Source organism: Mesocricetus auratus, unplaced genomic scaffold, assembly GCF_017639785.1.
Source record: "Mesocricetus auratus isolate SY011 unplaced genomic scaffold, BCM_Maur_2.0 Super-Scaffold_15014, whole genome shotgun sequence".
In the NCBI taxonomy this organism is placed as follows: Eukaryota; Metazoa; Chordata; class Mammalia; order Rodentia; family Cricetidae; genus Mesocricetus; species Mesocricetus auratus.
The window spans coordinates 64,507,924-64,523,967 of NW_024429186.1; the positions used below are offsets into that span (position 1 = coordinate 64,507,924).

General features: G+C 39.2%; 1 protein-coding gene across 2 annotated transcripts in view; it reads right to left on the reverse strand.

Annotated features, from left to right (window-relative positions):
• The window catches only part of Scfd1 (sec1 family domain containing 1), a 78,232-nt gene that overhangs the window by 39,031 nt on the left and 23,157 nt on the right, over positions 1-16,044 (reverse strand). For both annotated transcript variants that reach the window (XM_040743129.1, XM_040743130.1), the window contains exons 8-10: positions 14,121-14,176; positions 13,238-13,323; positions 11,107-11,206 (exon numbers count right to left, since the gene is read on the reverse strand). In XM_040743129.1, coding sequence (XP_040599063.1) covers positions 11,107-11,206; positions 13,238-13,323; positions 14,121-14,176 — 242 coding nt within the window. The remainder of the gene's footprint in view (positions 1-11,106; positions 11,207-13,237; positions 13,324-14,120; positions 14,177-16,044) is intronic.

Sequence of the window (16,044 nt, forward strand, 5' to 3'; positions counted from 1 at the left end):
AAGTCAAGGCTAGCCTGGTCTACAAAGCAAGTTCCACGACAGTAAGGGCTACAAAGAAAAACCCTGTCTGGAAAACTAAAGAATAAAGTGTTATATTTCAACCTCTAATATATTTTTAAAGACTCCTCACATCACAATTCAGGAATACTAGTGACTTGTTTCAACTCTTCTCAGTTTCCCACCTTAATATCTAATCTTTACTTTGCACAAAAGTCATTCATACAGAGCAAAGTAAAAATAGCACAACTCTGACACCACTTTACATAGTGAATAGACATTAAGAGTTGTATGTGAAAAGTTACTTATGAAAACAAAAGATACAGAAGGGAAACATCTTTACACAGCTAAGCTTTATTAACTAAATTTCTAGTGAAGACCATTTCCACGGCAGCGACACAGCTCATTCAAACACAAGTATCTTGTTAGGAAAATGCTGCTCCAAAAATAGGAGAGCATATTATTACTGAATATTGACAGAGTACTCAAACACAAAATGATCAAGGAACGAAAGATGCCTAAAGTTCTGAGAAATAATGTAATAGCAGAAAGAACATTTCCAATGTTTACATAATAGCAAGGCAAATAAAAAAAAGTTAATTTTGGGAGACTAAAACAATTTGTCCTCTACTCAATCATGCCAAAGAAACAACATTTGGACACCAACAAAAAACTCCAGCACAATTGGTTTTAATACTGACAGATCTGAAAGGCTGGACAATGGTGCCTCAAAATGACCAGATACAAATAAACACCATAGGAAAGCACTAAAAAACACTGAGATACCTTCAGCAACCTTGTCCTCTCTCACAAGCTATGAAAATCTGTCTCTACAGCCAAACACAGCTAATGTGAGCAAAATTACCCAGGAATTAGATGACAGCCAAGTATAAGATTTATATTCATATGTAACAAAAGCAAAGTAGACTACAAACAACTTATTTCGGGAGAATTTACAATTTGTTAACTTCAAATGCTGTTATAGTAATCACTGAACAACTAGTGCATTGAACAGATGTACTTGTTGACTGAACAGAGGCAAAAGTAAAATGTCAACAACCAAAGTTTTCAGACTAAGGATAGTAGCCTCCTCTAAGAGACCCTTAAGTTGTCCTACATTAACAAGTGATCAAGAAATCCAGTACAGGAAATGAAAACACATGTTTCTAGTAAAGATGCAAGGGGTCACAGCACAGGGATGTGACACAGCATCTAAGAGCTCCCTTGTCTCCCAAGGCTCTGGCTCCTGTCGTGGCCCAGTCCATTAGGCCAGAAGAAATGCAACCACCCTGTCTCACCACACATAAGCCTAGGAACTCCATCTGCTAGAGCAGAGCTCATCAGAGTTAGGTCGTTTGGGGATGGGGGACCATGGCGGCGGGGAGGAAGTCATGAGGGAAAAAGTGTGATGATTTGCATGTAGACTCGGTGAACAACTTTCCTGCAAATCACAATTACTTCTTTCAGACAAGATTTACTAGTTAAATAAAAGCTGAGGTTTGTCATTTTTTTCCCCCAAAGGCAATGAAAAGAGAAGAGATGATTTCCAAAAAGCGAATCAACCAGCAAACACATCAGGTTTTCAATCTCATGGCAACATATACAACAGCTTCCACTGATTCTTGCAAAACTAAAGCATTATCTGAAGAACAAAATCGTCAAAGACCTTTCCCCAAACTAATTCCAGTAAGAGGCAATTTTACAGAGCAAGTTCTATGCAGCGGGCAGTTTGTGCACATTTATACTGTCTGAATTCCACAGCTCAGCTATGTGAACTGGGGACTAGGACTTTACCAGCAGGCAGGGAAGTGCTGAGGCACTGCACTCTACGGCTAACTGAGGACTCTTATGCACAACTATGAGCAATCTTCTATCTCAAGAAGCACGACCTACAGTGCCCAGTAAGAGCCCACAAGTTAGGAGACAACAAAGTTATACAGTAGGACCCCAAATACCGTATGCAACTTCAGAATAAATACATCCATATTACAGAAGGTAAGCTTCTAGATAAAGTTTTATAAATCCGTAACTATAACCACATTTACTACTATTATTATTATGTTATTTCTCAGATTTTAAGTTGTCTTAAACTTAAATCCAAATAGTTTGTTTTATAAAAGCCATACAAAGTTTCTTTGGCTCACTTCAGTATGGCGGTTTCTCGGAAAAACGGTAATCAGTCTACCTCAAGATCCAGCAATTCCACTCTTAGGCATATACCCAAAGGATGTGCATTCATACCACAAGGACATCTGTTCAACTATGTTCATAGCAGCATTATTTGTAATAGCTGGAACCTGGAAGCAAACTAGATGCCCCTCAACTGAAGAGTGGATAGAGAAAATGTGGTACATTTACATAATGGAGTACTACAATGGAATTTATACAATGGAAAATAAAACAATGAAATCTTGAAATTCGCAGGCAAATGGATGGGACTGGAACAAACCATCCTGAGTGAGGTAACCTAGTCACAAAAATACAAACATAGTATGTACTCACTCATAAATGGATATTAGACATAGAGCAAAGGATTACCAGCCTACAATCCACACCTCCAGAGAAGCTAGGAAACAAGGAGGACCCTAAGAGAGACATACACGGTCCCCCAGAGAAGGGGAAAGGGACAAGAGCTCCTGAACAAATTGGAAGGAGGGGGAAGTGGGAGCGGGGAGGGAGTTAGGAGAAAGAGAAGGGGAGAAGAGGAGAGGGGAGGAGAACAAGAGGGATCAGGAAGATTGCATCAGGGGAAAAATAGAGGAGAGCAAGAAAAGAGATACCTTAATAGAGGGAGCCATTATAGGTTTACAGAGAAACCAGGTGCTAGGGAAGGGTCCAGAGATCCACAAGGATGATCCCAACTAACAATCTAAGCAATAGTGGAAAGGCCACCTTAAATGCCCTCCCCTATAATGAGATTGATGACTACCTTATATGCCATCCTAGAGCCTTCATCCAGTGGCTGATAGAAGCAGAAGCAGACACTCACAGCTAAGCACTGAGCCGATCTCCTGGAATCCAGTTGCAAAGAGGGAGGAGTGATGAGCAAAGGAGTCAAGATCATGCTGGGAAAACCCACAGAAACAGCTGACCTGAACAAGTAGGAGCTCATGGACCCCAGTCTGACAGCTTGGAAATAAGCATAGGACCAAACCAGGCCCCCTGACCATGGGTGTTAGTTGGGGGCCCTGGGAAGTCTATGGGACCTTTGGGAGCTCATTCCCTATGGAGGGATACTCCCTCAGCTTAGATACATGGGGGAGAGCCTAGGACCTGCCCCGAATGATGTGACACTTTGATGATTCCCCATGGAAGGCCTCACCCTCCGTAGGGAGTGGATGGGGGTGGGATGGGGAGTTGGTGGGGGCATGGGAGGATGAGAGAGAGAGAGAACTGGGATTGGTATGTAAAATAAGATTGTTTAAATTTAAATTTTAAAAGGGATTAGAATAATTTGTTTTCAAATAGCTATATTAAGTAAAATATCGTATTCATTCCAACAAAAAATTTCAAGTCTATAGAACCTTTGTAGCGATTCTGCTAAAATTTATGAAAAAATGGGACAATGTAAAGTTCTCATTTACTTACTTATTGTGACATGGATTCATTTTATCATTTAAAAATGTTTATTAATGCTATGAAAAAAAAAGTTTCTTTGGCTTAAATCAGCCTGTCAAATAAAACTTAAGCAAAACAAGGATTACAACATACTCAAAAGAATGAAAAAATTAGGTCACACTGATGCTTTTAAATTGTATATAAAAACAATGGTTGCCTGATGTAATGTTACAAGTTTCATATTATGGCAATAAGTCTTAAGAAAACACATTGTTCACTCTCAGAATGAGAAACACTGTAAAATTCGATCTTTCTCACTACTGAAAATGTCTACAAGCAAAGATACCCCAGAAGAAGTAATAGTCCCAGCACATCCCACGGTGCTCTTCAAATAGGAACCATGGCTTCTGGAGAAATGGCTGCAGCTGGGCTTGAGACAGAAAGTGGACATAATGGGTCAGAAAATGTTGATGACTAAAAACAAGAGAGTTATCAAAGACTAATAGGGTCATGTTGAGGAGATGCCCTGGCCAAATATGATAGGTCAAAAATGTGATGTGAGTATCAAACTGAATGATTATAAGAATTTTTGGTAACATCTCAAATATAAAAATCCATTATCACATAAAACCCAACAACTAACTCTGTTAACTGCTTCTGCAGATTGTTAAGGCATGAATTCATTTTCTAAACCGCAAGTAAAGGAATGGACTCAAATATTTCTTTTAAGTAGTCGGTAAGGAAATTTATTTAAGCATGTCAGCTGTTAAGAGATCAGACAGCAGCACTTGGGGGGCAGAGGCAGCAGATCTCTGTGAGTAGGATGCCAGCCTGGTCTACAGAGAGTTCCAGGACATCAGGACTAGACAGAGAAACCCGGGAGAGGGAGATGGAGGGGAAAAGGGAAGAGAGGGAGACGGGGGAGAGGGGGTTATTGGAATGCTCACATAAGATAGCTTCCATCTGGCATCAGCAGTTAATACAACCTGGAGAACAATCATCAATGACACAAGGGAAGATGCATCGAGAACTTTGCAATAAATAGGACACGTTCACAAAATTTAATCTATTCATCAGCCTCACCACTATCGCTCTGACAGTCATGACATTTCTGACAAATGCCACAAAGCAGAAACTATCCAACACTGTTGGGAAGTGGACTTAAAGAGCTGAGTCAAATCAAACCCCCAGCTCCAGCAACATACAGGACATTGTGGAGCAGAGAAACGTGTGCAACTGCACCATCAGTACAGTCAGCCATATGCAGAAAGCAGGGAAGTCGAAATACAAAAGGAGTAAGGAACCCCTGGGATCTGTCTGTCTCCATGCCTGAGATGAGACTTGGGTTACAAACACGTGCTATCAGGCCTGGCTGTTTGTATGGTGCTGAGGATCCAAATTCAGGTCTTCGTGCTTGTGTAGCAAGGGCTTCACCAACTGAAGCCTTCTCCAGTCCACATCAAGTATTCATGTGTGAGATCTTAGGTCTGATTCAGGGAAGCTGAATAATGTCTACGGGCATCACAATAGGATTCCTTTAGTCTATCTTTGTTGTAGCGGTGGTACTAGGAAGTGAACCCAAGGTCTCACTCGTTCTAGGAAGCACTCTACCACTGACCCACAACCCTATATTTTTTGTTTTTATTTGAAATGCCTTTCCTTGCTATAGTAATGTGGAAGTATGGGTTGAGACAGTTTCACCATCCTGAATGATGTGAAAGTGAATAGAGCTCCTCTGGCTATACCGATGGGACAAGAAACACAAATGCCATAAGAATTAAGAACTATTTTAAACCACTGTGGTGGGACCCCCATAGGTTCATAGGGAGCAGCAAAATTAGGAGGGGTAGCCTTGGTGGAGTAGGTGTGGCTCTGTTGGACAAAGTGTATCACTGGGGCTTTGAGGTCTCAGAAGCTCAAGCCAGGCTCCTGGCTCATGGTCTTTTCCTGCTGTATGAAGATCCAGATGGAGAACTCTCTCTCAGCTCCTCTCAAGCGCCATGTCTGCCTGTGGGCCGCCATGCTTCCCACCATCTCCAATCCAATGTATTTAGAGGTGCCATGGTCATGGTGTCTCTTCACAGCAGCAGAACCCTAGCTAGCTAAGACAGTCACTGGGATCTGAACATGGATTAGATTGATGGCACAATCTATCTGATGTTAGTTCAGAACCCAAGGTATCCTGTGTCAGCAATGGCATTTAAGAGCTTGCTTTACTCTTAGAGTTCCTCATAACCCTAGCATCTGAGAACTCGATGGAACTATGATATAAGTTCCATCGAGTTCTCAGATGGAAATATGAAAATATTTGGCAACTTTAATAGGCATTGTATTCAGTCTTAAAACTGCTGGGCTGGAGGGATGGCTCAGAGGTTAAGAGCACTGACTGCTCTTCCAGGAGTCCTGAGTTAGATTCCAAGCAACCACATGGTGGCTCGCAACCATCTGTAATGAGATCTGGTTCCCTCTTCTGACCTGCAGGAATTTATGCTGCAGACAGAACACTGTATACATAAATAAATAAACCTTAAAAAACAAAACATAACTGCCTTATGATTAAGAACCATGCTGTCTAATACTACTGTCACTAGTGGCAATAAAATCCCTGGAATGCAGTTAGTCTGAACTGAGATGTGATGTAACTATTACAATACATACAATTTATAGAATTTCACATATAATGGAGAGAATATAAAATATTAATGTGTTGAAAGCTAAAATTGTGTGTGGAAAGCTAAAATTCTCATTTGTTAGATTACATAAAACATTATTAAAATAAATTTCATCTGTTCCTTTTTATATTTTTTGTGTGACTACTAGAAAAATCCAAATTTGCATTGGTAGGTGATAACATATTGATTATAAAGTACTGTTTTAGAGGCACAAAACCTTTTCAATGATGACAAGTGGGGAGAGGAAATAAACACAGAAAATAATGAGAAAAGAATACAGGAAGATGAGCATGGTAGTTAATGCCTGTAATCCTGGCACTTAGGAGGCTGATGCAGGAGAATTGCCATCAGTTCAATGCCAGTGATGACTATGACTCAAAACAAAGATAGAAAAACTTAATTTAGGAAATTTAAAGAAAAAAATTAAAAGACAAAACAAAACAAAAACAAACAAAAAACTACCACCACCAAAGAGCAAAACAAGCTTTGTAGAAGGCTCTATTGCCAAAGGCTTATAGATAAATCTTGCATGTTACTTACTAAGCAACTAGGAAAGAAGAGGAGTAAAACAAATTTAACAATGTATTCACTAAGCAATTAGGGTACAGAGGGAAACAGTACAGAAAGTTACATTGGTAACAGTTTGTAAAAAGTACGAAAGAGACTTCCAAGATTTGGAGAACAGAGCTCAGTAAAAGACAAGGTACTAAGCTGCATCCTGCCACTGCTGGCCCAGGGCGAGCATTCTCCCTAGAAGGACAACTATATCCACCCGTTTAGTGCTGAGGCACAATGAAACCGCTGACTGTCTAATCATTTATTTGGTTCTTAAAATCTTGCAAAGGGAAAGGGTGTTGTAAAGTTTTTTGCCAGAAGAGTCTATTTCCCATCTTAAATTTAGAAAACTAACCATTCTAACACACAGTGAAGCTGTCTCAATTACCATAGTTGTTTCCAAGATCTAACATATAAATAATTACCAATGGTTTAGATTTTCCAGGCAAACATAAATGATACAAAAATCAAACTTCAACTTCATTTCCTAAGTAGAAGTTGTACTCCATCTTGTGGTGACAAAGGGTATTAATTATTAAGACTTCTGAAAACTCTAAAGTAAATTCCAAAGTAACAGAGAGAGAGAGAGACAGACAGACAGACAGACAGACAGACAGACAGACAGACAGACAGACAGACACGGGTCTCTCCAAACCGCCATTAGATTCTGTTGGGTCTGAGTTCTCCTTCTTCTTTAATGTCTCCCATCAAATGCTAGCCAGACCCCACGTGCTTCTTCTGGTACATGGGCTTCCTACCATGCGGCTGGTGCCATGCCAGCTGAACTCTCATGGCAAGGGTTTCTTCTCTTCTCTACACACTCCCTAGAGGTTTTCCTTTTAAAACTAACAAAACCATCCTCAAGAATAAAAACAAACAAACAAAAAAACCAAACTCAAAACCACCAAAAAATAATGGCGGTTATAATCTGTGGCATCTGTTATAGTTGATTCCCATTTAAAAATGGGATTGCACTGGGCATGGGGTAGTACATATGTGTAACCCCAGCACTTGGAAGGCAGACAGCAGGAGGGCTGCTGTGAGTTCCAGATCAGCCCGCCTATGATATGAGACTGCATTTTAAAACTGCATTAAAATTAGCAGAAGTAGGTCACCCAAACTTGTGTGGCTTATTAATCAATTTCTATATATAAAACTGCAAACTTTACCATATGAAACTGTTCCTGGGAAAAATAACCTGGCCATCCACTTACTCCTCTCTGCTTCGACTTCTGGAGTGCTAGAATTATGAGTGGGAGCCACCATGTTTGCTTTGTCCCTAAGCTTTTACCAATTCAATAATGAGTACAGGATGGGTTGTAACTTGAAAGAGTGGGAACTAAGTGCATCTAATAAGTGGCAAAAAAAACTTGTGCTCCTTCTTCTGACTTCATCATGGAATAGAGAAGACCTCATTAGGGACTGGTGTTGGCCTGGTTCTGTTACACGTTCTTGTCTTCTGATGAGGACCCAGCATTAACCTTTCCTGCTGAAACTGTGTGCATACATGCCTTACTTCTTATACTCACAGGACTCTGCAGTTTAATTTCCTACATCTAAGAGTCAAGGAGGAGCCCAAGAATGCTTCAAATTTAGCAGTTTAAAAGGATCCCAGCCAGGCCACAGGCTTTTAATCCCAGTACTCAGAAGGCAGAGGCAGGCAGGCAGGCAGATCTGAGTTCAAGACCAGATTGTTCTACAGAGTGAGTTATAGGGCAGCCAGGGCTACACAGAGAAATACAAACAAGCAAACAAAACCAAAAATAAAATAAAGGATTCTAAGATATCTCAGTGCTCTAGATAGCTTCTATGCTATGGAAGACAGGAGAAAAGGCATAACCCTAAATGGCATGGTTTTACTAAGACCCTTCCAGCCCTGGGTCCCTCACCAGTCTGGGGGCTACTGGTAGAGACCACTAAGATGTTCAACATACCCATTCTGTATGCCTCTTTACTCCTCCCTGTCTCAGAGCCCCATATCCCATTGGTACCCATGTCTGGAAATCCTGCTGTTACAATCTCCGGAACTCAGTCATCAGGAAAATCTATCTGAACATCTGTGGTTTTATTATCTATTTGAACTCCAAATGGCTACCTCTTTCAGCATGAGATAATTTTCTTTGTACCCTTCACACAGCTTTGGACCTGGGACTGTCTGTCTTCTTTGCTATCTCTACCTGGCTTACTTACTTGCTCGTCTCCCTAACCCACTCCAATCTCGAAACTCACTTCACTAGTCGGTAATAACTGCTCTCAATCAGAGGCAAATAGTGCTCTTTTCCACCTCTTCTCCTCAGAGTACATTTGGCAAGGTGGAAACTTAGGTTGTCAAAATTGAGGGAGTATTACTGGTGTATGGAGGATTGACCAAGGCCAGGGATTACAGCAAACATCTTAGAAAGGCTAAGAGATCCCCACAAAAAAGAATGACAAGGACCAAATGTTAATGCCAAGGTCTATGTTACCCGCTATTGCCCCTGCTGGATAGTCTTTCTCCTGCATCATTAAATGTTTTCTTGATCATTCCCACTGGTTCACAAATAAGTGACTTTCTCTCATATTTCTGGACCTCACATTATCCTTCCAGCAATCACCCTCCCTTCTCAGCTCTCTAGTAAGGAAAATAAATAAGAAACTAAAATTCTTCTCTTTGAAATCTGTCTTAGACGCACTTCAACCTGTTTTAACTCTAAACTTGTCTTTTGTTTTTCTATTCTCACTTGTCTTTCTTTCTTCTTTCCTTCTTAATTTTTTTAGACTGGGTCTCATGTATCTAAAGATTCCTAGAACTTACTGTGTAGCTGAGAATGACCTTGAACTCCTAATTCCCCCACCCCCAACAAAATAGCAAGCATGACAGTTTAAATAGTTTTTACTCAAATTGGTGCGGCTTCCCATGTTTGTCGAATTAAGTCAATGGTCTGTACTATATAGCTTCCCATGTCCTACTTAAACTCATTTCCTTCTCCCTGACTCCATGCTACTTCACTGTGGCTGCCAGGCCACCCTGACATTTTTCAGACACACCTGACCCTTTCTACGCAGATGACTACATGGTTTATACTTTACCTCCTTTGGGTCATCCTTACCTGTCACTTTGTAAGTGACGTCTGTCTGGTTTTAAAATCTCAGTCCTGCTCATCAGCACTTCATCCTCCTCTAGAGTACTTTCTACCTTCTGAATGCTATGTATTTTGTTTATTGCCTGTCTTTTCTTCCTAGAATGCAGCTTCAGGAAGACAGGAATACTTGTGTCTTTTTATCATTGCTGAAGCCTGGGTCCAAAGTCTGTCTATTCATTCAACCTCTCACTTGGCCTCTTACAATAGGGTCTCTTGTCTTATTTCTGAGGCTCTCTTTGGTTCCTTTTGCTTTCTGCATGGATGCTAACCATCATTTCCTTAACATTCTCCCAGACACTCTATGTACCTATAGAACTGACAGTTTCTACCAGTAATCCTAAATGTACAGTATCTTGGTTTCAAGGAGATGCACTGTTATAGTCCTCTCTTTTCCTTTACATATGACATTATATGCAATCTTTGTGATAATCACACTATGCTATAACCCTGGATGTTAGTCAACTAAAATGATTGTCTTGGGAGCAATGTTCTGGGTTCAAATTCTCTGAACACTCTCTCTCAGACAGGGTCTCACCTGTGGTGCAGGCTGTCCTGGACTGCTTAGCCTAGGCAGGCCTTGAATCTCAAGGTTATATTCTCTTTCATCTCACTTTCTCTGTCTATAAAATGAGGACTACTGTGATTTTACTAGTGTTTTGCTAGAAATTACTTATGCATGTATTTTCTTTTCATTGCGTTTGAAGGTTGGGGCCGTGCTTTATTTTTACACATTATACAATAAACATTTAATGGATGATTATGAACATAGTCAGATATAAATTTTTAAGCATGTAATAAAATTACTAAAGAAAACATATTGTATAACATGAAAATACTGCTCAATTTTACTATTAAATGAAGTTTAACTGGATCACAGGGAAAAGGAGGAAATTAGTTTTTCTTTTTAAGTGAAATTATTTCAATTTTTAAATTTCCTTACTTAACATGAAAAAATAAGGCTGCTTAATTTCCTTCATTATTTCTTTCCCATCACTGTCAACAATGCCACTAATTTATCCTATATTTAAAGACATAAATTTAAAACTACAAACTTCTCTACCATCTCTATCACTATTTTTTATCCATATTTTTCAGTTTTATCCCTCTTAACTTTGTGTCGGTAGCCGCGATGTTAGTCTACAATTAAGGAAACTACTGAATTTAGCACATTTCAATAAAAAGTGCTGTAGTTAGCCTCTTACCAGAACATCATGCACCAGCGCTTGGTATGTCCACGTGTGATGCAAAGGCGTCGCCAAATCAATGTTTCTGTCGACAAGGACTAATAAGGGCCTTTGGAAGCTGCAAATGTGTCAGAACATTGTATAAACTTGACATCAATGTAGACATTTAAAACTTTCTAGTATTTTCCAATGTGCCATTTTGATATGAGCAGCTGCTAATACAGCTATGTATCACTTAACATTTCTACTACATGGTCATGAACCAAGGTTTAATGATAGATTTTAAGTTTTGAGGAAATTTCTTAAAGGAAGAGAACTATATAAACACATTTACAGTATAATTTTCATAGTCAAATTGCTTCTCTGATATAAAGTTCAGAAAAGAAAACACAAAAAAGGAATAGGTATTGACTGATACTGGGTAAGCAGCAGAATCATATAAATTTATCCAAATGTTTGATAGTTTCATAATCAAAAAATAACATTTTTCCTATAAACATAAACAGAAAACCAAGAAAGCAAATTTGTAATGAGCGCCTCAAAAAAGTTTGTCTCATTAATATGACACTTGCCACAGCAGTGACTATTCACTCAGTGGACAAGGGAATACCATTTCATGAACTGCTTAATCTCCTTATCACAGTTTATGTGTAAGAGCAAACAGATGCAGTTACCTGCTTGTCGGGTAGTACTAAGTGCTAGTGATGTCCTGTAGAGGTATTCCTGTCACTAGGAGCACATGTCACTTTCACAAGTCACCCCTAACTGCACATATCAGCTGTTCACGTCTCCTCTTGTGCAAGGACTGCATTAATCCCTCTTTACCCCACAGACATGGGCCAGGTGGGTCTTCCTACGCGCACTGACTCAAGGCTAAATGTCAGTGATTCCCTTACTACTGACTACAGTCTATTATTTCAAAGTGTGTAGAAAGGGAGCAAGATGGCTTATGGAAAGGTTTCTTAACTGTGGCACTCTTGACATTTGAGGCTCCATAATTTGCTCATTATGTTTTGTCCTATGCATGGTAAGCCTAGCATTATAGGACGCTTCTCAACATGCTACAATACACACCACTACATTCTGGAGGCATGCATCTGGTTAAAACTATTAAATATTTCTCCAGACTTCCCTACATGTCTACAGCAGCAGAAACAAGACGGTTCCTAACCCCTAGTCTATAGTTGGATTTAAACATATTTAACACCCATCTAGCAAATTGCTAATTAAAATAACTCAAAAAACATTCAACAAACTATGACAAAATGTCATTAATTCTGTGATGAAACCAAATCCAACCAAATAAAGCAGTGCCCTTTTATTGGTTCCTAGGGCATACAATTCAGCATGGTAAAAATGAGACTATTAAGTGAGGTATGAAAACCAATCAGTGAGCACCGATGTTTCCACTCTGCTTAATAAGAAACAATATGAATGATACTTAAGGCCATCAAGGAAGGCAGAGGAGGCCTGAGATGGCCAAACAATCACACAGAGAGCCAGTGTGAGCAGCAGACAGCAGCAACTCATCAGGCTGGGTTACAGCATATGAACAAGTAGATGATGCTTACACATTGCTAGAGGACAGCTATTTCTATGGACATCATTTCTGACCCTGATAAGTTTTACTAATTAGCCAAATCTGTAGGTAAGGATTCACTTTATAAAACTCTTTCTTCTTTAAATAACTCTTAGACATTGCAGTGAATTTCTTTACTAGTTTAAGTCAACAATGTTTACTACTGTTAAAAATAAAAATGCATTCTACTATACATGGGCTTTTAGTAATCCTACTCAATTAGAAATTGAGCAGTCAGTAGCTTTGGCATTACTCACGGCAAATGACAGAAATACTTTGCAAGTTATTAGTGTTTCAATGTGAAATGGGAACTATAGGGATGTTCATTTTTCTTATTACCAAGAATATTACTGATAGCTGAAAGGAAACAGCTTCAAACTCTGAAATCATGTAAACAGAAAGCCTTCTACAGACAGAAGTGTATGGGGACATTTCTACTGAAAGAAGGTAATTTCTATTTGGTATCTGTTTATGTTTCAAAACCTTGATTCTGATGCCAGATCAAAAAGTAAGAAACCATCCCGTTGCAATAAAAGCATTCCTATAAACAAAACTAAGAGACACACACACCTGAACTGGCCAGTCCCAAGTGGGTCACCTGTAAAAAGGCTGTTTCTTGCATCTCGTAGATTTTCCCGAAGTTTCTTATCTAGTTTCTGAAAATCAAATTTTAGATAAAGTATTAATATTTTCTTATAATGTTATAGAGGTAACTCAATGTTTCAGTTATATAATCAAGAAACTTGGATTTTCTTTACAAAGTGGTAATTCTAGAACCTAAATATTTTAGCATTTTAACTATCTCAGTAACATTATAACTTGCACTTAAGAAAAGCAATTTTAAAAAAAAAATGTACTTCAGCCCTGGTATCACTAATAATCATTCTACAGTATGGCCAACACTCTCTAAGCATGGCTGGAGTAAAGGAGAAAGGCTGATCTGGAAGGGTAGGAATAAAGCAACAAGTGCCAGGCATAGAGAGCCCACATTATTACTCCGTCTTTCCTGGACATGTACACGGCAGGGTTGTTAGTTTGTGTTAAAGCACTTTTTGTAGTTCCCCTAACCCCCCTTTTAATCTCTAAAGGAAATTCTCTCTAATTCAACCTGAATTTTAAAAATGAGCTTGTTGCTAATAAGTACTTGCTAAAAGAAGCTGAATACAGAATAATCTGAGGGGAGGTAAGTGTAAAATAATATGTAAAAGTCATGTCACAAAGTACAGAGAGGACTAGGACGGCACTCACAATTGGCAATTTTATTCTACTACAGAGACTTGCACAGGGGTGACCTTTCATGGGGGTGGGAGAGAGCGGGATCCTAAAGTAACCAAGTGTCTGCCACTGGTACTGCATATTCAACACCACTAGCCAGATCCTTGAAGAGACATCTGACTCATTTGTGAGAGAGCAATTCACACGGCAGTGTTTGTACTCAGAGACCAAGACTCACCACTGCCACCATTTCCGCGGCCGTTCCTCTTGAGCATCGGATGATGGGAACAGCACCTATTTTAATAAGAAATGTTAACAATAACCTTGGCTCTTAATTAAAATGTATACTTTGAAGATGCATACAGTTTCAGGCTAGACACAAAGGATTTGAAAATCTCAAGAGTGAAAATAAGGTTTCAGAAATTAACCTTCTCTGAAACAAAGAAACAGAGTCAGAAGAGGAATTTTTTGTTGCTGTTGTTTTTTTTTTTTTACGAGACAGAAGAGGAATATTTTTATATGGAGCCAATCACAGTGACTAAGATTTTCAGTGGATGGACTAAGTCAGCATTTGGACCTCCTTATGCAGTTTCAAAGGATGAATTAATCCTTTGGTTAATTTTGGTTCAAAATAAAAGAATAAAAAGAGTTTAGGGACTACTTTAAAAAATAATTTAACAGTAAATGATTGTTACCCTTTTGTAAAACCAACTTAAATAAATGATAACAGCAAACACCTTCCTCACTAATGTGAAGTAACCCTACATGTCTCTTTCCATGATCACGACAACTTGCTGGACCTCCTAATTTCTCTGTTAATGATTCAGTAAATGATTTATCTAAGGATAAACCCCAAACTAGGAAAACTTCAAGCATGTTAGTGAATAGACCTTCATGTGTTGTAATCGTAGCACTTTATTTTCCAGGGGAAAGCACACTCATGTGAAAATGTACAATACTGATTAAATTTTAAAAGCCTCTCCTCTGATGGCCTGGATTATGCATGTCTGTCTTAAAATTTTCAAACAATACTTGAAATGTATAAATTCTGGGCATGGTGGAACATGCCTGTATCCCAGCCATTGGAAAATTGAGACAAGAAATTCAAGAATTCCAGACCAGGAAGCCTAGGGTATATGAGATCCTGTACCTCAAAAGAGTCATCCCCAACCAGAAACAGCAAGAAGGAGGAAATACAGAATTAGACAGCCATCTGGGCAAGGAGGTTGCAATCCCAGCGCTCAGAAGGCAGAGGGGAGATGATGGAGTTTCAAGATGAGCTCAGCTGAGCAGGAAGACCTGACTCTGAAAAAAAGCAGGGAACAGACTTCTTCAGATCATTTTCTACCTACTGTCTAGTGTGTTAAGGCAAAAATTGGATATTACTAAGACAGTCCTGAAAATTATTTTTTGTACATCTTTGCGGCAATCTAGTGCTTTAAAATGCAACTACTACTACTACTACTACTACTTGATAGCAGCAATAACGTTCATGCATGCAATAACCATAAGAGGTAAAAATCCGGAGCATGTCTAGGACAGCAGAGCAGAAGGATGTCTGTTTTGTGGCTGCAGGTTATACGCCAGCCGTTTTCTTAAAGTGGAAACAACCCAAAGGCTAAAGATGCAGCCCTGCAGGCACCCTGCTTACCCAGTAGAGCCCTGAGTCTCACAGTCACCACTATAAAATCCAGTCAACCAATCAAACAACCAACACCCGAGTCCACCCTAGGAGAGTGAGATCACATGTGAAAACTAGACACAGGTGAAAACTAGATACATGGCCACAGAGAAATAATAAACAGAAAATAAGGAGGCTTTCTGGGTCAGACAGAAACCAAAGATCTGAGTTTGGGGCTAAGACGTAAAATGGGGTGGGTCTCTCTAAGGAAGGAGCCTAAGAATATGTACAAAATCTCCTCACATGGCTGTCTTAGTCCTACACTTCAAACAGTTTCTCTTCTTTAATATTTCCACTTGTGAAAGAGAGAGTTTATTAATCTGTGAGGGTCATTTTACTTAAGAGGGTTTAGTAAAGTCAAAACAGCAATCAATTCTCTGTAAAGATCTACTACTAGAGTATAAAATCATATATTAAACAGTACATACAATATAAGAGAAGTAACTGCAGATGATTCAGTGAAATGGTAAATTTTAAGAAG